The 26,992-nt window shown below is 41.0% G+C and overlaps 2 protein-coding genes across 3 annotated transcripts in view; both read right to left on the bottom strand.

Moving 5' to 3' along the window:
* Window positions 1–6,766: 6,766 nt before the first annotated feature.
* LOC125766631 (uncharacterized protein K02A2.6-like) lies at window positions 6,767–12,617 on the bottom strand. The gene has a single exon (XM_049432835.1). It carries the CDS (start codon window positions 12,421–12,423, stop codon window positions 8,566–8,568), a length of 3,858 nt encoding a protein of 1,285 aa, XP_049288792.1. The 5' UTR covers window positions 12,424–12,617; the 3' UTR covers window positions 6,767–8,565.
* A 6,940-nt stretch (window positions 12,618–19,557) lies between these two features.
* Window positions 19,558–26,992, bottom strand: part of LOC125766632 (hemicentin-1-like) — a 67,480-nt gene continuing 60,045 nt past the window's right edge. For both annotated transcript variants that reach the window (XM_049432837.1, XM_049432836.1), the window contains 5 exons: window positions 23,809–25,953; window positions 23,368–23,736; window positions 22,862–23,233; window positions 22,156–22,731; window positions 19,558–22,051 (listed from right to left, as the gene is read on the bottom strand). In XM_049432837.1, the coding sequence (XP_049288794.1) occupies window positions 22,541–22,731; window positions 22,862–23,233; window positions 23,368–23,736; window positions 23,809–25,953 (3,077 nt within the window). In that variant the 3' untranslated portion in view covers window positions 19,558–22,051; window positions 22,156–22,540. The remainder of the gene's footprint in view (window positions 22,052–22,155; window positions 22,732–22,861; window positions 23,234–23,367; window positions 23,737–23,808; window positions 25,954–26,992) is intronic.

Here is a 26,992-nt window from a genome sequence, read left to right as displayed (position 1 = left end):
TTTGGTTGGTGTAGGTTTCGTACGACTCGGTTCAAACAACCTACACAAAATGCCAGCGAAGGTGTTTTTATGTGCGTGTACCAGTGCGGCATGCAAGAAATGGCAACACACGACGGAAACATGTTAATCAATTAGTACTTTCGTCGTTCTTTATTGTTCTTTGAACGCTTTTGTGCATGAAAGCATGTGGGATAGCATGTATGTACAATGGCAAAATAAAGAATACGCATTCTTAGAAGATATTTCGTTTGCTTAAGGAACATTTTTTCAATACCATTCTTTTGAAAGGCATAACAAGAAAAGTTAAAAAGAAAAGTTAAAAGAGCTAAAAAGAAAAGAAAAGAAAAAGAAAAAAAAAATAATACATCATACAACATAACTGTACTCACTGACATGAAATTCAGACATGTTTTATAAACACTGCTACGAACATGATTCATAGAAATAAATTTGACATAGAATAAAACAGATAAAATAGAGATGAACTTGTTACAAAACTCAAACTAATTGTTAAAAGAAACTATTTATTCTCAATTCTCTTTGAAGTCTTCATTTTCTGACATCTCTGGGGTGAGATCGTATGTTCATTCGAATGACTTAGGTCTCACCGAGTGACCATATCCAGCGTGTAAAACAAGTGCCATCGACTGTTTCTACTATTTGTAACATCTTAAATGATCCTGCTGGAAGTATAGGAAGTTCTCATAACACTTCGAGTCTCAAACTGTTAGAGGATTCTGATACAGCCTACCTCCGGGTGATCAGGTGCCTACTAACAAATAAAACTGCCAAGATTGACCCAACAGGACGACACACAGCCTAACAACATTATCGATTGGAACAATAGCTAGAAAAAAGAACTCTCTGTTGAATGATACATTAAACCGCGGCAAGTCGACCTAATTGACGGCCGTGGCCAAGTACACCAGTGGTATGGTTTGGCGAAGCGAATGTTTCTCAACTAATGTGAATTGCACAATGATCAATAAATGATCTTAAGATGAATACGTGAACTTAAGAGCGGACCGGTGGTTCCATACAACAGGACCAGGTATCAAATCCCATCCGAACCGTACCCCCGGACTCTTCAGGTACGTCGTAAAAATATGTCTAGTAAGCCAGAATTGTAAAGGTCGTTAAGTAAAGAAAATAGATATATATATATATATATAGAGAGAGAGAGAGAGAGAGAGAGAGAAAGAAAGAGAATTTTAAATCATAAAGCCAAACTGATTTTGATAAAATTAAACACAAAATTATAAAGATTTTTAGCACAAAAAACTATTAATTCGCACTCCCTTAGACACCGATTTCAACTTTAGCTCCAATTTTTAAAGATTTGATTTTGGGTTCGGTCTCCTCCTGTTCGATATGTCTGGATTTGTGCTCATACAAGAGAATTGTCCAATTTCTGTCAATCAACTGCATTAGGAAATTTGAAATTAGTGTTTTTACTATCTTCTGTTAATATATTTTCCGATAATTTCAAAATCTCAACGATATCCAATAACTTTCATTCGTCTCTCCACTTAGCACTATCGCCTTCAACTTGCTGTCAATCTCGAATAGTGTGCCATTTATTAAACGCGTTTCATCAACCGCTCCTCTTGCTTGCTATGGATGGCTTGCCTAACTGCAATAGTAATCCCTCTTATCGCTGAGCGTCCTTTTCTCGTGTAGAAGAAAGCAGCCCCTTCATGGCCATATGGCCAGTTTGCTATGTCACACCCAACGAGAAAGAAGTATCGCTTTTAAAGTCACTCCACACTGTGTGTCGCTTGGGTAATGTTTGAACCTGTTCCCGTTATCAATCAAAGCCAATATTGAATGAAAAACACCTCCTCGATGACACGTGCACGGCACACGTCCGTATCTGCGGCTGGTGATAGTGTCATTGGGCAATCTGTGTGCCATTACCCAGTACCGGGTCGATCCCTCGGGCGTCGAACGAACGTCGCACCGACGAAGCTGGTTGAGATTGTGTTGCCGAGCTGCGACCGAAAAAGGAACCGGTATGTTTGTCTGTTTGTTTTCGGTGGCCACCCCTACGTCAAGCGCGTTCGGTCAGCGATAAATCAGTGAGCGATCTGTTGCCTTCTTGAGCAACCAGAAAGAAGCCAGCATGGATATCGCCTGCAGCACCACAATCACCACAGTGCCACTATACGGACTTTTCGACTACAGACAGCGGATCAACAAAGTCACACTTCTCCAAGTCAGTGGACGCGGTCACGTCGACGCTTGATGACATTAGGCATTGGCTTTTAGGCTGCGTTTGCTCAATTTCGCGGATTAGCATGCTGTTCCGGTGCCCGGTTCCCGGCCGGTGTGCGACACATTCGAACCGCACGCCGGGAAGGGATTTATCGAATAAATTACCATTATTGACGGCATTCGCAAACAGAGGCGGAACTAAAGTGCGCCCGGTGGCCAAACAAACAGCGCACAAGCGCACAATAAAAATATTGATACCAAACATTACTCACCTTAATTAGCTTGTTTTTCATGCGAAGGGTACCCAACCCCATATTCGAGCAATTCGATTGTGTGAGGAAGAAAACGCTGCTTTAACTAAAGCCAGGGACACGTGCACGAAGATAATGCATTCGCATTACGGTTTTTCTACAAATATCAACACAAGAAACTGCCGCACTACTATTTTCTTAACCTCGATTTCAAAGCATTAGGGATAACGAAACACGGTCAACCCTGCTGCCTTGGCTTTTGTTGTTACACTTGATCAAAATTGAAGCATTAACCAAACTGATTTTCTGTGAAACAATCCTAACCTGGGGCGATAAGCAGCAGAACATTATGGAGAAACCTCTTTTGCTATTTTTCGGTCCATGAGGAGGGCGTCCCACTCGCCTACAGCCGGACAATCGTATAATTTTATTTATGCTGCCAAACTGCGTCAACAATCCGTTCAATTCGCGATTATGAAAGGATGAAAAAATATTTGCACAACGCTCCTGTGCAATGCAGACACTTTTTGGGAATATGAACATGTTGTTTTTTTTTTCAAACCTTATTCCTTCCATCATCGGAACGACCGTAAAAAGGGTTTGCATCCGATTGGCTCGAGGGGTGGTTACATACGTCCCTTGCTTATTGACTCAGCTTTTAGCAGCACAAAAATTGTTCGTTTTGAACATTACTTAACTAGTCCTGCATGTACAACCTTCGGTCCAATCAATAGTTCAACCGGAATGCTTTAAAATGAAGTTCCGATTATGGACCTTTACAAACAGCCAGCAATGAGCAATGTTGTATGATATAAGGAAGAAAATGGGAAAAATAGATATTTTAAATATATAATAAATAATAAATGGATTCTATTTTCGACCTATTAGTGGAATTACTTTAACAACTTTTGCATTTTTTACATTTTTTATAACTGGACTACAAAGTAAGGTAAGGTTCAAATGTTCAAACAAATGTAATGACGGATATTAACAGAAATGGTGAAGCTAAGTAAATTTTAGAAAATTGAGAATGTCGACCAGAGAGTTGTAATTTCAAATATTACCTGAATTAAAATGATCTTAATTCTAAAAATACGGCTGTTGCTTGTCTTAGATGTATGATTTTGTAGTATGCAGGTTGCGCACTTATTTGGACTTATTTCAATCAAAAATGGAAGGAAACAGATGCTTCACGATCAATGAAATTAACATAAGAAAAATGTGCAGAAAACTTTTATTAGCTATACATCTTAACTTTAAAAAAGACTTCGAAAAAGACCATAACCATGAAAGGAAACCTTACAATTCGTTTAACCAATATTATTGTTGTTAAAATCAATTAAATTATCTACCATTTTTTTCTTTTCTAATCAATTCCATGCAAACAATCAAATATTCTTCTTCTTCATTTTTGACACTAAAACCTCATGAGGCAGGCCAAGGCTGGCTTTCTTTGACTTTATTTACCCGTATCATGGTAGTCTGTTCTGTGTACGGGTTTTCTGGCACGGGTGGGACTTGAATCCTGGTCCTGTCGTGTTGAGACCAGCGCTGCTACCATTTCTACCACCGCCTTAATATACGGAAAAGTATTTTTGGATCTTTTTTGGAATCTATAAACCATTCAAATCTTTGATCTCCTGGATCTAAAAGTAAATAGGTGTACTAATATTTAACCTTGAACTAGAAGTGTTGTTGAGTATACTATTACCAACCAAAATAATTTGTCAATTGTTATCGATATTTTCCTAATTTTTTGGTATTTACTACCATTATAAAATAATTTCTGCTGTTTTTATACCAATAAAGTGTTTCTTGGGGGCGGCCCGGTGGTACATGTGAAAAACGGCGCCCGTCCACACGGCAGGGACCGGGTTCAAATCCCATCCGGACCGTCTCCCCGTAACATGGACTGACTATCCTGCTACGTGGTAAAATAAGTCTTGATACGGTCAGGCCGTTCTAACCGAGCAAAAAAAAAAGTATTTCTTAAGCGAACATAGACAAACAACGGTCTTTAAGACAAACATTTTAAAATTTTATATCAACAAACATGTAACAGTTCCCGGGATACAAAAATTCCCCTTATTAGTACAGTTTCATTCATTCAGTTGCTTCTTTTTAAGATCAACCCCGAAAAAAAGACAGTTGTACATTAAATTTTAAAACTCCTCTCAATTGCCGACTTGTAACAGAGCACGCATCCATGACATGACTCCACTTCTAACTGAGTAATGAATAATGCATGGTATGAACTTCATCCTACCCGACCGCTTTAATGAATTGCTTCTACACTTTACGCACACACACACACAAACAGTTGCCAATACGGTTTGCTTATATTTCCTTCATTTTAAAATCCTTCTCCAACACCACAACTACTCCACGGTACAAACATTTTCTTCCTCCGTCCATCGTACCTTAGTTACCTACGGTAATCCCAATGATCACGAAAAGATTTTCCCGGATAATGCTATCCACCTTGCATTATCCGTTTCATCGTTTGGCAAACGTGATCCGTGGCTAGTAAACCACCAACCCGTTGAAATAATGAAACACCACCAGGCACTCGTAAGCTCGAACACAGCTTCCAGTTCAGTCCGGCTACGGAGGCTTACGGGTCAACTGTTTGAAATGCTTCTACAACCTTCCGGCGGCTGGTCCGGTGGTAAGGATAATCATTAGAACTATCCCGCCCTATCCCTAGTACGCCTGCCGACGAACAGGCGAAAGGAGTAAAATCAACTCGAAACCAATGGCAAATGCTACAATTTTTATTTCTACTCTTGAAATAGGCCCCAACCCTGGACTTTATCTCCAATTTGCCCTTTTTTTTGCTTTCACCGCATTGTCCTAACGTCTTTCGTTGGAGTTATTTTTTATACCCGCGGCATTCTTATTCCTCCCGGATCTGGTACAAGCCAGAAGTAATCAAATTGAATTTGTACCAAGGAAGAATATTCTCCATGTTCCTCCTCCTGGTTATTCGTGTTCTCCGCGCCCCCACCACCATCCGCCTTAAACCTTAAACACAACCATTCCATTTGACCAATCTTTCCAACAACGGTACGAACTTGTTGAAGATATTTAATTAGTTTCCACCCAGCAAGCAAAAAAGGAAACAATAGAAAATGTGCTGACCAAAAGCCAAAAGCAGCGCTCAACAGCACTGCTGGAAAGAGAAATAAAAAAAAATATCATTAATTATTGGTTTGCTGCAAATCTCGCTGTTTCTCTAGCATCCCATTTCTCATCTACGTCTGAACTAATTTGCCTTCTTTTATTCAATCTGTGACCAACCGAGCGATGGTTTCACTAAAAAAAGTGTCCATAAGCATTCTACGAATATACACGCCTATTAAACATTTCCTCCCATGGCATGGCCATGGTCAGAATGGTCAAGTGAGCAGTTTTTATGCATCCATGCGCACCGAACGACTATGTGCTCAAGCATTTCTCTTATTAAAATCGATAAATGTAAAATAATAGTCCTGTTTTTTTTTTCTTCACACCAATTGTTACACGTGTTTGGAAAATAGTTTCAATTAAATAAAATGTCACTTCTCGTTTCTGCGCTTTTCATAGTCAATTATAAATGGGAATATGGGCACTGTAAAACGTATGTAAAAAAAAAAACGGCAACAGCTAGCTTATTTCAGCGTTTCACAAGGATTGCCTTTGCCGTACGTGGTGAAGTGTAGCAATTATGGAACAGCTAGGTTTAATTAAAATATCGGGAACAATCATCTATTTCGAACTTGTTAGGTCAACATAAAAATGGTAAACCATTTTCAGCAAAATGGCCGTTCACTACCGCACTGTTCCGACAACTAAACAAAAGCATATTTTTACCCACGATCACTTTGTCATACTTCAATTAAATTTAATTACTTTATCAAAAAATGAAAGGTTGGAAAATAGTTTTTTACTGTACAGTTTACTTAATCAATAGTGCAATTTTATCCTACATTAGATAGCATGTTACGTTGTATTCCTTCATAAGCAGTTTAGATTACCATGTCGATGCAAAACCTTCCATTAGCTCGTTCATTAAAATGCAAAACTGCATCACCTTTGCGATGGAAATGACAGGTTCTCTGTGTGTCAAATGTGTACCCCCTATGCGGGATGTAGGAGTGTGTTTTCCGATGACAATCAATTTTTCTCCCTTCGCACTGCAGCGCCTTAACTCGATTGACGCTAATGATAAGCTCGCTATCACCGACGTCACTCGTTTCCATTTTAACCCCTATTGCCACTCAATCAAACGTACCATTCCCCCCCCCCCCCCCCCCCCCCCCAATTGACCGGCAGACCATTAGCTCCGGAAAGATGTAATGGGATACAGTTTCCTGTTACATTTTTTTTTGCTTTGGTTTTTGGCCTATTCCACACCGACTGGCACGAAGAACATCAACGCACGAAAATCTGTAGCTATTACACTTTTTTTTCTCTTACTCCTGTCTAACCTGCCTGTGACCTTAGTAACGACAATGAAGAGCCTGTGCACAGTTGTGCCTTTATACTGTCCCACTGCAATCTTTCCCTGGTATATGGTTCATGCTAAGTGTTCAACGAGCAACATACCCGACTGCCTGGTTGGTCAATAGATTAATAGCGCACGATAAGGATGAGTCCCTTACGAGCGACAGCCCGATTTTGGTAGGATTAAGTAATTTTCCCCCGAAACACCCCGAGCAACACACGGCCATCGATTCGGACATGACAATGTGCCATGGGTCATTGTTGAGCTCAAGCCACAAGTTAACTTCCATCGCACGGTGCGTCTTTCACGCTGGATGTATTGGTAAGAAAAATCTGTCCCATTTCACCCCAGGATCGTAGCGAAACGTCAATCCATTTTTGGTACGATTATCCGATAACATTATCGAGAGCAACGTGAGGAATTATTGACGCATTAATTTCCCTGCTGGAAATGATACCAACTGCTTGATGCATTAGGCGGTGAAGTTTTTATCACGGGCAAAGAAGCTTGGGCGATAATATGTTTTTTTCTTTCTTTGCCTTTAAATACATTGTATGGAGGGCTCAAATTACAGCTTGTCTGTAATATTCCGTGCATGGATGTTTAGTTTATACGGGGAAGAAATTATCTCGCTGCGGAATGTAAACGGAAACTATTATTCGATCTTTAGATTCTGGACATTTGTTATAAGGTTATCCGATTGTAAGCTAATGTAGGTTATAAAAAGCTAATGCGCTACAAACAATTCGATACAAAACAGTTAATATATGATAGCAGTAAGTTCTATTTGCGCACTTATTCCACTAAGAATACTGAATAATACTTCAGTAAATATTTTTTTCGTAAGAGACGCAATGTCCTCCTCGCTAGAGTGTCCAAGTATGCTACCCGTCAATCTAAATCTCAACTATGCTGACAGAGCTTTAATTTTCCTGCAATTACGATATGGTGAACTTTTGATAATTTCCGCAGTATAAAGAGACCAAAATATCAGTCCTGTAAGATTCCTGTAAGGGGTGGCTGGATGTCCTGCCATCCTACAGGACTTTAAACAGCTAGAGTGCGTAGAGCCTCCGTCGAGGCCTTGTAAGCCACCCCCAATACAACCGCAACGGAAAGTAACCATCGATAACGAGTTTACCATACAACTAGATATATCTCCCAATGTCCATGGCTCAGAGTGCTCTTACTGAGACTATACAAGTTTTATACAATCTCTGCTTTAACAATCGCAACAGCTACTGCTAGTGGAGAAGGTTTATTAGGCTGCAGAAACATTTATTAACAACCGGCACCTGTACATCTATTTCAACATCGTTACTGACTTTTGTACAAAAGTAGATGCCGTTTAGGAGAACTACAAAGGTATCTTTCTCTTATGAGTGCTTCACTATTAATAAGTGTTGTGTTCTTGATTAACGGTGTTAACTGCTTGACTACTCTTATGCGACTGTTTATTACAATTACAACATTACAACAAATACTTACATCTACCTATGATACATATACTCTTATAACTACTTATTCACTAATACTATTTACAACTCTACATTCTCCCCCTTAAACGAAGTTTCTATATATTCTATACACTTCTCCCCCTTAAGCAACATTTGCTTACTTTGGGTATTTAAAACGCGGTTGTCCTTCTAATCTTTTTGATCTTCTCATGGGTGGTGGACTAGACTCGCTTCTTTTTCTTTTATACGACCAGTTCTTTGCTATCGGTAGTCTACTTACTATATACTTATCATGTATTGGTTTTCTTCTTAATTGATTTTTGTGTACCATACGAATTATCCCGTTTATGCTTATTAGATACACTAATTCACTTATTCGTTTCTTTACTACCGCTGGAATCCATCTAATTATTTCCTTGAAATGATTCCTGTAATATACCTCTTCCCCTTCAAGTATTGATTCTTCCACATTTTTGTTTGTACTATTCTTTCTCTGTTCCTTGCATTCATTTTGCATATCTGTTTTGTGTGCTGCGGTAGGGTTAAGTTTTGTGATTAAAGTATGTGGTACAAAACAGAACACTCTTTCGTTTGGTGTAACTTTCGTTACTGTACATGGGTTATTCCTATAGCTTATCAAAAATTGGTTGATCTTTCTCTGCAGATTTAATACTTTGAATCTTGCTTCTAACAAATACTTTCTTAAGGAATCTTTAACGGTTCTCACCGCCCTTTCTGCTAATCCATTAGATTGTGGATGATATGGTGGTGATTTACTGACCTTAATGCCTTTTGACTTTAAAAAAAGGATAAATTTTTCTGATTTGAAAGGAGGCCCATTGTCTGACACTATTTCTTCTGGCACTCCGAAACAAGCGAAAAATGTTTCTAAAACTTCTACCACACACTCTGCTCTTATACTTTTCATGATTTTCACTTCTATGAATTTCGAGAAACTATCTACAATTATCATCAACGTGTTATTTTCAAAATAACAAAAATCTATGTGTATTCTCTCAAATGGGCGTAAACTTTTTGGCCATTTTGTTGTAACTACTTCTTTCGGTATGATCTGTCTCGACTGACAGATTTGACAAAACGTAATAAACTTGTAAAAATCCTTATCCATGTTCTTCCACCATACTAATTTCCTTGCTGCCATTTTCATCCTTACTAGACCATCATGATTTCCATGAAACAATTTGACTATTTCCTCTTTCAGTTTCTCTGGTACTATCACTCTATCATTGAATAGCAGTGTTCCATTTTCGATTCCCAAATTACTTTTGACTTTAGCATAATCTTTTAACTGACTTGATTCCTTTTTTGACCATCCATTTTTTACGTTTTTGTAGACTTGTTGCAATATTATATCGTTCTTCTGATATTTCCTTATCATTCCAATATCTATAATTTCATTTGAAGATAGTGTGTTCAATGAAACTTCCGCTTCTTCTATAATCGACTCTTCTGCCAATGGTAACCTGCTCATTGCATCTACGTGCCCCATATTTTTTCCAGGTCTATGTTCAATAACATACTCGTAATTAGCTAATATTAATGCCCAACGGCTTAATCTAGCCACCGCGATTGAAGATGTTGCTCTTGATGGCTTAAAAATTTCCTTTACTCCTGCATTGTCCGTTACTAGTTTAAACTTCACACCGTAAATATATTTGTGGAATTTTTGTACTCCGTAAATTACCGCTAGTGCTTCCTTTTGGACTTGTGCATAGTTTTTTTGTGCTTGTGTTAGAGTCGCTGACGCAAAATAAATTGGTTTCTCTTGTCCTCTTATTTCATGCGATAATACCGCACCCACCCCATAAGGGCTAGCATCTACCGTTAATATTATCGGTTTTTTTGAATCGTAAGGTTCTAACATGTGATTTGCCTTTAGCAGTGATTTCGTCTTTTCGAAAGAAGCCTGACATTCTTTTGACCACATAAATTTAACATCTTTTCGTAACAATTTGTGTAATGGGCTTAATACATTTGCTAAATCTGGCAGGAACCTTCCATAATAATTTAACATTCCCAAATATGCTTGTAGTTGCATTACGTTTTCTGGTGCTGGTGCATTATCTATAGCTTTAACTTTATCTACGTTTGGCGTGATTCCGTTTTCCGTTATAACGTAACCAAGGTATTCTATTTTTGTTTTGAAAAATTCTGATTTCTTTTCGTTTATCTTTACTTTGTGTTTTTCAAGCCTCTTCAACACTTCCATCAGATTCTCCCTGCATTCTTTTTCCGTTTTTCCTCCTACCAAAATATCAACCATGTATGCAATACCTGGTGTTCGTATAAGTATTTGATCTATTATTGATTGGAATATGGCTGGTGCTGATTGCACTCCGAATGGCATCCTAGTATACCTATACAACCCTTTATGTGTGTTTATCGTACAAATCTCTTGCGCATTTTTTGATAATTTCACTTGTAAATATGCTCCGGTAAGATCTACCTTACAAAATATTTTCCAGTTTGCAATCTTAGCCAATATATCATCTATTTTTGGCAATGGATAATGTTCAACAGAAAGGTATCGGTTTATTGTCGCTTTCCCATCAATACAAATACGCACTGAACCATCACTCTTTTCCACCACTACTATCGGACTTGCCCAAGCTGATGATCTGGTTGGTATCAATATTCCATCTTCCACTAATTTTTCTATGTTTTGTTCTACTTTTGCCACAAGTGCATACGGCACCGAATATGCTTTATGAAATATTGGACTATAGTTTGGTTTTAGTATCAAATTAGCTTCAAAATCTTCAATCGTTTCTTTATGATTCCCATCGATTAAACTAGGAAATTTCTCTCTTATTTCATCATCCCAATTGGTTTCAATTTGGTTTAACTTAAACGTTTTTCTCCATTCTGGGAACAACACATCCAATCCATCTCGACCTAATAACGCACTTCCTTTCTCTCCGTTTGGAATTATGACGATTTGTAACTTAAACGTTTTATTTTTTCGTGTCGCATCTACGAACATTTTACCCAAAGGTATTAACCTTTGCCCTGACGCCGTTATGAAACGTAATTGTGTTGGTTCCAACTTGACACTACTGAATTTTTTAAGGTAAATGTTCTCTGGTAATACTGTATTACACGCTCCGCAATCAATTTCGAATTTTACATCTATACCGTTAACCTTTAACACACACTCTTCTGGTTCACTTAAACTATTCTCGTTCGATATGTGTGCAAGAGATAGTTCTCTCTCTTCCGTTTTCAAGGTTTGCACTCTCATATTTCTGCAACACGACGACACATGTCCGATCATCTTACATGTAAAACACTGCCACGATCGTGCTGGACATGTTTGTGGATTGTGTAGTCTCCCACACCGGTAACACTTTCTCTCGTTTGCATGCTCGTTCCTCTGCTTGTGTGGGTGGTAACTACTCCCTCCCTGGTTGTAGTGCTGCTTACTGACGCTACTCTTTGGCGCGTTTTTAATTGCCGCCATTTCTCTAGGCTTCACTTTTCCCACGAAAGCCTCGTTCTGCTCATCCGCAGCTTCCCACGTTCTCGCGATGCTTTCGGCTTGCTCGAACGTTAGCTCTGACTCTCTTAACAGGCGCTTCCTCAGACCCTCGTCCCGTACACCGGTCACCAATTGATCCCGTAACATTTCCGATAGAAACGATTGGAATTTACACGTTTGTGCGATAGACTTCAATTCCATAATGTATTCGGTTATGGAATGCTCCTTCTGCATACAGTGACGGAAATTGTATCGCTCTGCCACCACATTCACCTTTTGCTCCAACTGGTCTTTTAGTTTCACACACAGCTTTTCATAATTGCACAGTTTGGGCTCTTCCGGTGATACCATCTTCGATACAAAACTGTACAGTGATGCTCCTCCTAGCGTTAGCAACATCACAGTCTTTTTAGCCGCCTCGATTTCATTCACTTGAAAGAATATGTCCATTCTTTCCAAGTATTCACGAATACTTTCCCCCATGACGAAGGGTTCAATTTCACCAATTAATGACATCCTGGACTATTTTATTTTCTGACACACGGACCGAATTTCCTCGTGGCCAACTGTTGTGTTCTTGATTAACGGTGTTAACTGCTTGACTACTCTTATGCGACTGTTTATTACAATTACAACATTACAACAAATACTTACATCTACCTATGATACATATACTCTTATAACTACTTATTCACTAATACTATTTACAACTCTACAATAAGCATCAGCTAACCAGTGCAGTTGGTGATGTCCACCTACGCCATCTAGATATATGACAGGAACTGGATAAACGATACAAAGTGTAATCGTAGTCTGAGAAATAAAATAAACTAATCAAGAACGGAAAGTTACTGTATGAAACATTTATCAAAGTAAATTAGTAGTTGTGCGCGAATGTCAGATGTCCACAGCACTGGAATGTACTGAATTCCATAAAAGCCTTACTACCGTTAGCATTCCAAACTACGTTATCGACATCCCACATCTCGCCGCGGTAGAATGTAAATGTCAAACGTAACGGCCAGGTCATAAGCAATCGTTCCCCGCACGAACCGTGTCAAACTGCATTAGATTCATCCAAATGCATTAAGCATAGATAGGAAACGAACAGCTAAAACCTTAAATGTTTTCATTAGGCATGCCACAAGTTGTAAGGGTAGGAACTCTAGCGAAAAATTCAACGCTACTGTTATTGCAATTCAAACCACTTAGGCCAACATAAGTGAAGTTCTTGAGCACTGCAAATATCCAAGCCAACAGTGTAGTGCCGCATAAAATCGACGCTGGTTTGATGTAGTTCTTCCCTGTTGTTTGTCTTTAATACTCCATGACAAAGGCTTTTAGGCACACACCCAATGAGCGGCGAAGTTAAAATAGCTTCATCGTCAGTGACCCGTATACACTCACTCCACTGTTAGTGGACATTCCAATGACTCAATTTTATTGCAACGAACTATTTTCCTTCCATCGATCTTAGGGTTAACTTTCCTTTTCTCCTTCCAGTGCGTGCACCATTTATTATCGTCCTGCTTTCTATAGCGACGCGTAACGGGGCATATAGTTACACCTTAAAAATGTGGCTCCCTTTCAAGAATGGTCAACGGTGCAAACTTTCACAGGACAATTCAAGATGCGTTCCGACGAATGGCAAATGGCTGACCCTTCTCAGACCAGCACACGGAGGAAATTGCTTTAATGGCAATTTTATTGACGCACACAAGAGCATCCCTCCACTAATGGTACCGTGCGCGGCATGATTTGTAACCACCACCGACCTTAACAGTTCCTGCTGTTCCATGAATTGGATGTTGTTTTCAGCAAAATTTCATCATATCCATGAATCATTTGTTTAGTCAACCACTTTAGGCCGGGTGCACTTATTTCGGCAAAGCTGGGCAGAACGTCGCCAGTCGGTGCTGTACCGTGCTCTGGTACCACACGTCCTGTACCATGTTGTAAATGTGCATGAATTGAGATTAATAGCAGCATAACGTGTCCCTTCAGGCGCCGAAATTCCACACGCATACGAAATGAAGAAGAGATCTGTTAACGCTCACCCGCTCGGCCCGGCAAACAAACGGATCACGATGCCATTATTTCCGTCAAGATTCTCTCTGCTCACCCTCATGCTATTAGCAAACTGCCTAAAGTTACTTATCAATTAAATTACATCCCCTTCCTCTCGCACTTTCTAGGAATTCCGGGTACTACGGTGCTATCGCACACCCATCCCAAAAGCAAACCCCGTGGACGGTCGAAACCGAGCGAAATCTTTCCAATACCATGGGAAACTTCTTGTGCGGTTTGTATGTTTGCTATGCTTTTCAGGAGTCCGTACCTTGCGCGCGGACAACGCTCTTAGCCACTCGAACACATCATCAACAACAACGAAATTCCAACTATTCGCTGTGCGCGATCTGCATTAATGCAGTGGCTGATGCTTGGAAAGCCCTCAGTTAGCGTTAATTAAACCAAAACCATCCATCAGGCCCTGTTCTGGCCTTTAACATGTGAAGTAAATTCGTCGTTAGTATCCTGCGTGGCAACGTGGCTACCGAAATGCAATTAAACTTTCCCACTCCGGAACTCTGATGTTGAATACCAAAAAGCAACGAAATGTTTGCTCTACAACCTGCCGAAATGGTCGTTTAGTTTAAGTAAACTCCTATCTTTTTTTTTATTCAAACAAAAATGTTTACCTCAATTGCTGAAATGTGTACGAAAAGGTTGTAAAAATTATTCATTATCGAATGAAGTACTTTTGATTATTGCTTGGAGTTGGAAAAACTTATGATAAGAAATAACGAAATTAATATAATTGTAAACCAAAACACGAAATTCATGTTGCAAAAAAAAATTGCCAATATTCCACTTTCAATGGCAACATTGATCCTGCCATACGGCAGTAAGATCTAATGCACAACTTTTGAACTTCATTGCCTTTGTATTATTTGGCCTGCAACGAAGGGAAACGAATTTTCCTTAGTAAATGCGGCTCGTTCCCTTTCATCTAGTCAGTACAACATCCTTCCTTCAATCACCACTCTTAAATTGGATAGATAGTGCACGGCGAAAGGCCAAATTCTTTCGTTGGCTGTGTTTTCAATTCAATGCAGAATATTCACTCAAGACCAGAACCCCGAGGCAATCCGGCAAATGTATCAAGCAAAGGAAGGCAACATATTTATCTGTCTGTCGTTGTTCCCGTGCAGAACATACACACGCCCGCAGAACGATGCACGGCCAACCTCATAGGGCTCAAACTGAAAAGGAATATATAAAATATGTTCCCCTTGCGGCGATGCAACGAGTCAGTTTTCCATAGTACTGGAGAAAAATGCGACCACTTCTCCTTCATCATCACGCGGGTCCTGGTGGTAGCGTGGATGAAGATTTACTGGAAGCTATCCGAACGGGAAAGCAACCGGCTGACGTGTCCTCGCGGAACGTTTCCCCTCCTCGGGCTATTAGGGAAAAGGAGCAGAAAACCGTTGACTGATTCGTTGCCTTTAACATTATAATAACTGAATTAGATTTCCCTTAGCATACGCGACCAAACCATTCCGTGGTGCTGCAAAACATTAATCCGACTGTGAAAAATGAACCACATCACATTGTACCACCGTAAACGCGGACTGGCAAACGGTGGGGTCTTGTGCACAAAGATAGTGTGTTGATGGCTATTTATCAATTTCATGCCAGTTTACGTTTTGAGTTGAAGTTGTTGTCTTACTTCGTTGCTTTTGGTTTAAGAGCATACGATCACTTATACTTCAATACATCTTAAAGGTTCGGAGTAAAACACTAAACCATTTCGAAAAAAGGCACAGCAACAATATTAATATATAATGCTTCAACGCCTTTCATTTGATGTAAAGGATGATTGCAATATGTACGGCTCTTCTAGGGTTGGCTTTTAGATGGCTAGTAACTGTTTACGGTACAACAGGTAAAGATAAGATTCAGCTTTAATTTAAGTATATAATTGTAAAGGTCTATGCATTATCATAGCTGTGATTTGTGTAAATAAATATTTAAGTAATGTAAGGGATTGTTTCTCAATATATTCACAATTGTTTTCGTGCCAGAGACATTACAAAAATAATAAAAAAAAATATTCAAGAACGTGTTAAACCAACCTTTCGAATATACAGTCTCCTGGGGGGATAATTCTATAGTTTTTATGTGGGAACAAACACCATTGAATATTCGAATCAAATTCGTTAGTAGATGGAGAGACATGATCGAACAAAATGGAGGATTGAAGTTTTTGCACTTTTGGGGAGACACCAGGCGCTTAATTCTGCTGTCACTATGCCCTTCAGATGCAATTTTATCCTTAACAAATAAAAAAAAATATCATTAAAACATAATCTCCAATAATAATCAATAAGTTTATATTATTAATAACTGATTTAAATTGAAACCTATTTGATTTTTTTGTGATCTTCTTGTCCTTCTCCAGAAATATCAGACCGGGTATAATCGGTGGACACAAAGTACCTCACAACAGAGAGGGAACATGGAGGGTTATAAACTCATGGCTGTCAGGAACTGACCTATCAATTGCTTCTAGTAAAAATCGTACTCCCGATATTGCTGATTGAATGTGGTTAACTTACCCCGGGTGAACTTAATGCGGAAGACAATACTGCTTCTTCGCGGCCCCTTTGCTTTTACACATTGGCATTTTTCTTTCACTTACACATTTCAGTGCGCTTTGGCACATTTAAATCACCACGCTCGCCTATAATGGCAACATTTTTTAATACACGAATTCATGCACAAATAATACAAAACTCGTTTGCACTGCACAATACAAATGCAAATCAGTTGCAAGCTTCTGCGCGTCGTACACGCACCAATTGCAAATTTCCTTAGTACACGTACCTTCTGGCGTTAGTAAGGACAGCAAAAAGCGCTGACCAGAATGATGACTTCAATGCTGATGATTTAACGTATGCACGAGATATAAAAAAAAATTCATCGGTTAAACACGACGGTGATATGTAGTTAAACACTTTAAAGGAGCATTGGTTTGATCATGCCGCAATACATAACTAAGAAAAGGGACCCCATACCATCGTGTTGGCGATCCTACTCCGTCTGCCTTTAGATCCACTACTGCCTGAAGGTCACATGGGATCTTCTAAATAACTTATATTTCGCCAGAGTTGTGCAGAGTGCAGTTCAGGTAACTAGCCTACCTATCAGAGGGAATTCTGAAACGGAAATTCAACTACTGACTAGATGGGCAGAATGCGGCAAATCTTGGAAAAGATTTCGGAGTAACAGTTCCACTCATTCCATTTCACCCCGGTTTAGCCAGGGTTTAACTCTACAACGCAATGAGCAATTACCTGTAGGAATGACAATGACGAACGTAAGATGCCAGGTGATGGTGAATGGAAAACTCTTCGGATCCTTTGCTACCACCAAGGGTCTTCGCCAAGGCGATGGACTAGCTGGTGTGCTCTTCAACCTGGCGCTAGAGAGGGCCACCCGCAACTCAGAGAAGGGAACTTCGGGGACCATCTTCTATACGTCTTCTAAGTCAATCCAGATTCTGGTATACGCTAATGACATAGACATAATTGGTTCAAGGGTCCCGTGCTTAACAGGCGCCTACCATAGCTTCGAGCAGGCGGGAGAAATCCTCGGGTTGGATGTTGACGAGGCAAAAAACCAAATTGATCATGGCACCACCAGAAATCGTGTAAAACTTCACCTATCTAGGGTCAAAGATCAGGCCATGGACTCTGCCCATAACTGACGCAACCCTTTTTCGAGAGGAAGGTGCTCGGAAGGTTTTTGGACCTGTTCTTGCCAGGATGGACGATGGAGGAGCCACTACAATGGTGAGTTCTATGAGTTGTACAATGAACTCACTATACATTTGTATTATTGAAATCCGAACTATTCCGATATAAATAAATCATGTCACATTCTTAATATGGCCTGGCCGTTCAAACCAAGCAAAAAAAATATCTTGCCACATACAACAGGACATTAGCAGGACAATGTTCTACAATTGAACCATAGTTTTTAGACAGTTAAATTTAGTGCTAAACAAACACAACTATGGAAATAACAAAAATTAATGTAAAAAATACCTAACGAAATAGCGTCATCACTCGTCCAAAACCTTTGAAAATAGAGCGTTTCAAATTCTACAACAATTAACCAAATTTCTATAAAATGGCATGTTATATTACGCGTCTATCCTATCATACTATTTTTCTTCCCTTCGCCCAACAATCGTCCACTGTCGTAACATGACCGCAGGCTACTCAACTACCCCTCCGACAGGCTAAAATCGACTAACCATGACCACCGAAATCGAAAACAGTCGCCTGTGCAGGGGAATCGTCTGTTAAATTTTTCTTTCAAACTCTAGTCTGGATTTACAATAGGGGGATTTCACCCAACGATTTCATCTTTTTGCTCTTACCGAGAATAAATTAACAAAATTTATTTTTACATTTTGCCAACGGCTAACACACGTACCGTCGTCTTGCAGTAACACTAGCAGCGCCTTCTAATACAAACGGCTATCGGGATGATTCCTTACCCCGGATGTTTGTAGCGCACCGGAAAACAGGAAAATTCCCTTCCGGAAAATGACGTACCGAAAGTTTAAGATCGTTGGAATGCAAATATTTTTCAATCGTCCTTCTCCTCCCTCTCATGTAAAGCGAGCGGTAACCGGACCTAGACACGCAGATTGGAACGCGCACCGACGTGCAACCATACGGAAACGACACTCGTGGCTCACTTGCGCTCTAGTATCGCACCCCAGGACCGTTTTCCTACCCATGGCCCTCATTTCCACAGGACTGTGAGACTGTTTCTCGCTGGAGCGATACAAAAATCCTTCACCATTTCTGCTTGTGTTTGATCGGTACAGTATTGGATGATAGGCAATTTGCCCAAACTGGAAGCACGTTGCTCTCGCAGCGTGAGTCTAATTTGAATTATTAATTAAATTTATAGAAGTAGATAAATGCTCAACGGCACGCGGGAAGGCAGTACCAGGCAGCCCCGCCTGGTTTAAAATCGATTGCGATTTACGCTCAAAGTCGGTTCAAATAGCCTCTTTTTTCAGGACACTTGACTTAGCGTCCACCCATTCGATGCTAATGGATTGAAAAACCGTTTTAATACCAGGGCTTTTCCGCGGTGGCAGAGCAACGGGAAACCGGCGAGACACCCAAAAGACACAGGAATTAGGCATTGAAATTACTTCCGAAACAGATTTTCATTTTATTTGAAATCTCTTCCATTCGGCCATAAATTTCAATAAGCGAAGCAATTTGATTTCCCAGACTAACAAACATTACCAAACACACCAGGCAAGGTAAGCAATAAAGGACGATCTGTGCGATTTTGTGTGTGTTTTTGCTCCGAGTGGTGATACGATCCGTGTCCTATCATTTAGAGTTCGTGCCTACATTAGGCATGATTAAACGACTGCCGTTGAAACAGATGAATAAAATCATCAAGCACCGAGCAGCTCTTAAATCATGGAAAATTTATTAACTAACCTAGAGCCAACTAATTCCATACCTTAAAGGCACACCGAACACGTAAGCGCCCAATTTAATGTGATATTCACCTCTCGGTTGCTATATTTGCTGTGTTGCGACCTGGTTAAAATATAAAATAAAATATTTATTTTTCGTCATGAAAGAAGCTTACACGCTAGCTAACCTGTAACAAAACTACGAAGAATTGCTTCTCGGGCTTACACGTAAAAAAAATTACACGTTACTTTAGAAAAGTCCCTCAATCGTGTAAATACTTCTACAATTTCTCAGTCAATATTTACAACAATTTTGAAACTCTCGGTGGACGGAACAAGCATGCAAAATACGCTATCGATTATTATTTGCCATAGAGTATCGACAAAAAAGGATGAAGGAAGGCCCGGACCAAAGCAAACCGGACACTTACGATGGCCAAAAGAGAAAAATCCTTAACTGCTCACACTCTTTCACTCTATTGCTTTATATCTCGTCTCGTCTTTTAGCTGCCACTAACAACACGGGGGCGGTCCCGGTCGAGAGCCAGGAGTGGACTTTCATTTTCCTCCTCCTGCTCTCATCTTGTGCGCATTGTTCGCAAGTGTCGTTGCTGTTTGTAACACGAAAACAAATTTCCTCATCACTTAACACTAATGTCGTAGCGCTTCAACACGACAGTCAAACTTGTAAACGCCAAACTGTTGCCGCGGATAAAAAAAAGAAAAGTGTGGAAAAGCGGAAAAGCATATTTATCGTCAATCACTGCTTCGAATGCGATTTTTTATCCTAATCGCAAGACGTTGGTAGTCGGTAAAACTGTTGTGTCCTACTCGTTCTCATCATGCAATAAGCTGTACACTAGAGCACGTGCTTTGTCACTTACGGAAAGCAGTTTTTTGTGTGTTTTGCTTTAAACGTTTTTGCAATGTACTATAATGTTTTCTGCTTCTCAGCTTATGCTTTTGCCGATAAATTCAGTCTCTTTTTCTTCATCCGTTATCATCTGCCTCAAGCAAATGCGACCATCTCACTATGCTAAGCAAAAGGATACTCTCTCCTTCTTCTGTTATATGAGCTGGCGATCGCTGAAAGCTCCGTTAGAGCGTTTCATTCGAAGAAAGGCTAGCGTAAATTAAGAAACTTCATCCATTTTGATGCAGCTTTCCCTGTGTTGTCTAACTACTTTTTGTTTACGTTTAAGTTGACGGTGTGATTTATCCTCACGTTTTAACCACTGCTGCCGGCGGGGACTGCCAGGGGTAAATAAAAACGATCTGATGCTTATTAAATCCGCTCGCTAGCAGGTTGTTGCAGTTTCTTTACAATAATAAACACACTTCCGAACAACTTCCTAGCGCATACATATTTTAATACATAATTTCTGCTTACGTACGATTGCTGTTTTTTTTTTCTTTCGCTTGTTCTTAAACAACCGAATCAGGACTTTTAACTTCTTTGTGCTTAAACAATGTGCACTTTTCGTATCTTTTTGCACGCATACTACTATGTACACTGTTGAGGAGCATGGCCGGTCCGATTATTATTTTACTGTTCTGTTGCTTCAGTGCTCATTGTCCATTTGTGTTTCACGTTAAGCATTGTAAACCACAACTTTTAGGCCGGAACAAACCAAAAAAAGAAGTCGTTCAAACGAAAGCTTTGTCCAATGTGTCACCGAAAGAAGTAAAATGGACGGCCAAGGCACGGCACAACTCGGCCCTCGATTAATTATACTTTAAACACCATATTCCCAAAACCTTCGCTGCTCTACCATCAACCAAGGTTTGCACCACACCACGTCGGTATGGCGTAGTGTTTCCTCCATTATTGTATGTGTGCAGCTTTTTTTTTGTTGGCATTAGTACGTTTCTTTAAAACACCACATGGAATGCATCATTTGCTTCTTGCACTGCTACTCTAGAAGGAAGACTTGGCACGAAACGATCTAACAATGGCACCGCCAGACGGACACACTAAAAGATATATAGTTCCGTGTTGAGATGATGAAGTCACTCGAACTCCCTTGTAGGGTCAATCCCATTTTTCGAGCCTCACGAAACCAACGCACGACGCACGAGGAGTAGCAAATTGTTGCGGCTCTTCCTAGCTAATTGTGCAGCCGTTTGTTTTTGGGGAGGTCCACTGCTGACACAACGTCACGGCGAATCGGGCTTGCTGGAAAAGAACTATTGGCAGGAATACCTACTATAAGCTAATGGCACATTCGGTTCTTAACCTCCGATTCAGTGACGCGGCTGCTGCATAGGCGCCATTCATTACAGAGTGGTCATGTTTCGTGATAACTTAATCCAAGCGCTTACTGTAATAAGTTTTGCTTAATTTCTAATGCCGCTGTACGTATACAGCTCGCCACTTGTTTAAAGAGGAGCATTACGTTAGCCGATTAAGATTCTGTTTCGAGGATCAATTCCGAAATACGAAATTCGATTGTTGCATATACTACACTATCTAGAAACAAATGCACATTCGTTCGAATTGTGCTTACCGACAATTATATGCTTTTTGTCATAGCACTATCTCGCTCGACGTATTACAGTTATCTATATATACAATCACAGTTTTAAGTTGCAACAGCATCATCCTACGGAAACTTTTCTCGTCTGAAAATAGGAAAAGGGAAGAAAATGGAAAAACGTTATTATTTGGGGGATTTATGATATTTATGATTTAATTTTACTAAAACAGCGTGAATTAATGTACATACCAATACACCAAGGAGCTATATTTTGAGATCAACATATTTCACTCCTTGCAGTTATGACACAGTGTTACAATCCGTTCCTGTATCCGTCGATGGTCGTTGTGCAACAATTTGAATGTTTTGATTAAAACAAATAATTTAGAAGAGAAGGTAAATTAATTTGAACTACGGTGTGACCAGCGCATCTAGCATTGCATCATTTTTAGCTTCTTTGCTATTGTCGTCCGTTTTACGTATGCTTTCGCGGAGATGGCTGTGTCCCGTGGTTTTGATTCGTTCGATTCCGTCTGGTTGTAGCTTTTTTTCCATCATGTCGATTCGTTGTCGTTGTTCTAGACTCGTTGTTTCGATGCACCGAAGGCAGATTGGGCTAACGCGCCTAAGTTGCCTACACCACAATCTCGTGAATGACACGACGATTGCGGGAGTTTGGTGTCGAGTAACCGCTTTCCATGGCTAGCGCATCATCGTAGCTCATCGAGAGATGCTGATTCTGCACGGGAGACTTTGCTTCCTCCTGCTCCATATACGGATCCGGCAGCCCACTCACATCGTGGTACGGCGATTCAGCGACAAAGTCTACACGATACGCGGTTGTTTGAGGAGAGAAAATCGGATTAAAATCGGAACAAGCATCACCAACAAAACTAGCCTAGCGGATAGAATATGATGGTGAGCGAAGCACCATCATTCGGTTACAGCCACTCACCCATATGCTGATCCATGCGTTTCTTGGGCTTGTGAACGGACGCGTACGGATCGCTGCAGTAGTCCTGACGCGATGGATTCTGGCTGTTGCGCATGTTGTGGTGATAGTCATCACCACCGTGCTGACTGGCAGTAGTCATCAGATGTGGGTAGGGAGCGTAATCGTCAACGGCACCGTATCCCCCGTGGGTCATTGGGTCATATCCATAGTTTTGTTGCATCTGCTGCTCCATGTAGTTGTGCTGCGGGATCATGTTGGCCGAGTTTGAAGCTGCGGCTGACATTTTTAACTGCCAGATAGAGTCCTGCGAGTTGACACTTCCCCCGTTGTTGGAGTTGGAGTACGAGTTCTCTACGTAGCCCATGTTTGACCCTGATTCATGGGAAGGTAATAAAATGATACAAAACAAACATTTTCGGTTAGATACCAATTTCAAAACGTAACCCAAGTAAATGCAAACCCATCATACAGCTGCGTACAACGGGAGCATACTTTCGGAAACTTACAATCATTTTGCGGTACTTGCGGAATCATTGCATTCTGTTGGTGGTAACCGTACGTTGGCTGCTGGCTTGCATACAAGGCCGTATTTTGATCCATGGCCAAATCCATCGAATGCTCGAGGGCTTTGTTTTCTAAGCTACTGGCGGAATAGTATGGTGGCGGGGCCTGGTTTTGTTGAGCCACAATCGAAGGATGGATCGAATCGATATCATACTCCTTTGACTTTACCGATTCTTTCATTTGATTCCGCTTGCAGCGACAGAACATAATCACCAGCACGGCGAATAGACCAGCAACGACACACGACACCACTATCGCTATCAATGTCGGTAGCTCTACAAAAGAGGCCTCCTGTATGAGAGATTGTCCAACTGAAAAATGAAGAGAACGTTTCATTACTTATTCGAACAATCTGCACCTAATCGTCCATTTACGATACTCACTATCAGCCTCTAGGTATTCTCCGCAGTACTCATGATTGATTTTAAGACACAGCTTCACGCGTACCCTTGGATTCAGCTCGTCCTCGATCGGGATAGGAATGTCATCCAGTGTGTTGCCCAGCGAACGGCCATTGTTGCGACGATTCGCTACAAAGTGCTTAATTTCATGCTCGCGGTACGTCGGATCGTGTCCGTTCACCTGCAAATCTACTTTCTCGATAATGTGCCACGCTGCCATCGGTGTATCGCCGTACATGACCGATTCAACGATCGCCACCATCGACAGACAGGTTGCACCGATGTTTAAACCCAGTATTTTCGTTTCCGGATCGAAATTGGCTAGCAGTGGAATGGGAATCTTTTCCACCTTAGTCGTCGCCGTGATTTCATTCGAATGCTCCGAAACGCCCTTCGTGTTTAGTGCCTTTACCTTAAACACATAACTCTGATGATGGTCCAGTGGGCTGATGGTGCAAGGAACTTCACGCTGACAGTCAAACTCCATCCACTCAGCACCGCTAGCCGCCACAGCAGCACACTCCTCCGTCATAAGACTCTCGTTCGGGATCACTATTTTTCGGTAAAATACAAAATACTTGGTGCTGGCAAGACCTCCATCAAATCCTGGATTCCACGAAAGAATCACATAGTTCGAGCCAAGTTCAACCGCCTTCAGTTTGTTCGGTTTCTCTGGCGGACCCTTCGGTTGCAATCGAATCGGCACCTGAATGTGATTCAACGAATTGGACACTCGGCAATGATAGTCACCATAATCCTGGTGGCGCACGTTGCTGATCTTCAGAATACTGGTGTACACGTCATTACCGTCCGAGTTAGTGATGATTTCGTAATGCCCACCCGTATTCAACAATGTCGTCCCAAAGTGCCACAGGAACTCTGGTTTCGGGTAAGACTGGACTTTGCACAACACCTCCGCTGTTTCCTTGATATCGTTTGCCACCTTGTTGTACTGATGCAGTACGATCGGCTCGTGTTCGATCTTCAGATGCATCGTTGAGTTTGCGTTATTTACTGCGTTTTCGTACAAACATGTGTACTGACCACGATCGGTAGAGATCAGATCATTTCCATTCGGACGCGCTTTTCCGGTAAACTTGAGCATGCTCTGTACCGTCACCATACCGTTAGGTCCCTTGTCCACGTTCGTCTTCACCTCATACCGATGCAGTTCCGGAGTGATTTCCACATCGTCCTTCAGCCAGGTGATCGATGGTTCCGGTTTTCCTTTCGCGCTACAGGTTACGAAAAAATCAAGCTCTCCAGCGCGTTTGATCATGTTTGATTGCAGTTTGGCCAAAAATTGTGGTGGCTGATGAATTTCAAGCGTTGCGCTTGCCATTCCACCATTGCCGAGTTCGTTGCTTGCATGACAGTGATATTTTCCTTCGCTCGAAAGTCCCGCCTTCGGTATCAGATATTGTGCACCTTGGGCGATCACCGTGGTGGAGATCTCACCGCCCACATCCCGGTACCAACGGTACTGTGGATCCGGATAGCCCGGAGGATCGGCTTTGCACATCAAGCTGACACTATTGCCAACGTGTACGACCGGTTTTTCCGGCGTAATTACAGCCTGCCCGGGGCGGTGTCGCACCAGCAACGCTACCGAGGCGTTACCTTCACGCTCCAGCGTCTTACCACCGTACGGCTTCATCATATTAATACCTCGACAAATGTACGTACCGGCATCTTCCGCCCGTACGTCTCGCAGCACAAGCGTATCCCCATTCCGCCGGAAATCAATATCACCTTCCTTCAGCCACTCGATGGTAACTGGCGGTGGGTTAGCCGTAACGTTGCACTTAATGTGAACCGTTTCCTTCTCCTCTGCCGTCTTGGCCTTGGATTCGATTTGCACAATCGGTGGGTAGAGGACGTTCAGTGTGATTTCCTGTTCGCCAATCTTACCCAACCCGTTATCAGCCGAGCAGGTGTAACGGCCGGCATCCTGTAGTGACACACGATGGATTGTGTGTGTTGGGTGCGACGAAATGAAACGTCCATTGCGGGTCCACTTCACCTGTTCGGCTTTCGGTTTGGCATCGATATTACACTCCAGCTTTGCTGTCTGATCGCGCTCTACACTCAGCGGATTTTCTGGTCCAATTTCCACGCGTGGATAATCTGTAAAAAGGTACAATTTTTTTTATTAATGTTGAGAGTATAGTTTACGTCAAAAAATGTAAAGCTAATAACAACAGCTGGCCGATAAGCTAGAGGAGTTAACAAAACGATCATATTCGTTCAATCGAAACTAAATACATTGCTTTACATCATGTGGCATTCGGCGATCAGAAATACTACTTCTTGGGTGGCAATAACAAAAAAGACTTTTTCTCAAAATGTCCCAAATCTGAAGATGAAACTGTTTCCACATGTTTTATACCTTTACGATCAATTTTCAAATTCGACTATTGGCAAGGTTTTGGTTTTATGTTTCTCATTTTTTTACTTCTTCACAACAACACGCGACAAAAAAAACCTCAGCAGAGAACACACAAGAACAGCAAACAAGAGTGTCAACCGTGTATAGCAAAGCAAACATTTCCATCCATCCCAGATGGTTATTAAAGATTGTTACTTAATTCCGGACCTTATTTGGTAGATGGAAAAAGGACACAGCTGAAATTTTATAGCAGCTCATTTGCCAGTTAGTTTCCAGCTTCAACCGGTGGCTAATTTTTTTCCGTACCAAAAAAAACACACAAAAGCTTAAACACGATACTTTCCCGAAACTTGATCAGGAAATCTAATCTAAACTAACCATTTTTTCTTGGTAGCACTAGCAGAGAAACATTTATCCAAAGCTACGATCATACAGCAACAGCGCTATCGATAATGGTGTTGAATATTATCATTTACTTCATCTTTTACCATCATTATAAACTGCACAGATGATGCCATGGAGTGTTTATTTTCTTTCCAACTGTCATAAGCATCCAATCGTTTCATGACACGACAGACACCGGGCATGTTGCAAACCGGGCAGAGGCAGATACTTTTTTAAAGGACAAATCTGTCTTCTACATGGCAACGCAGAAAAGGATTGTACATCAGATTGAGGAAGGTGCGGCAGAGCTCTACGGTACTTTATCAACCGCTAGAGAAGGCGATAGAATGAAAGAAAATACAACAGTCCACACTCTCCGCACTGTGACTGACA

The sequence above is a fragment of the Anopheles funestus genome, chromosome 2RL (assembly GCF_943734845.2).
Source record: "Anopheles funestus chromosome 2RL, idAnoFuneDA-416_04, whole genome shotgun sequence".
Taxonomy (NCBI): domain Eukaryota; kingdom Metazoa; phylum Arthropoda; class Insecta; order Diptera; family Culicidae; genus Anopheles; species Anopheles funestus.
Note: the sequence above shows the minus strand (reverse complement) of the source record. Positions and strands in the feature narration are given on the sequence as shown.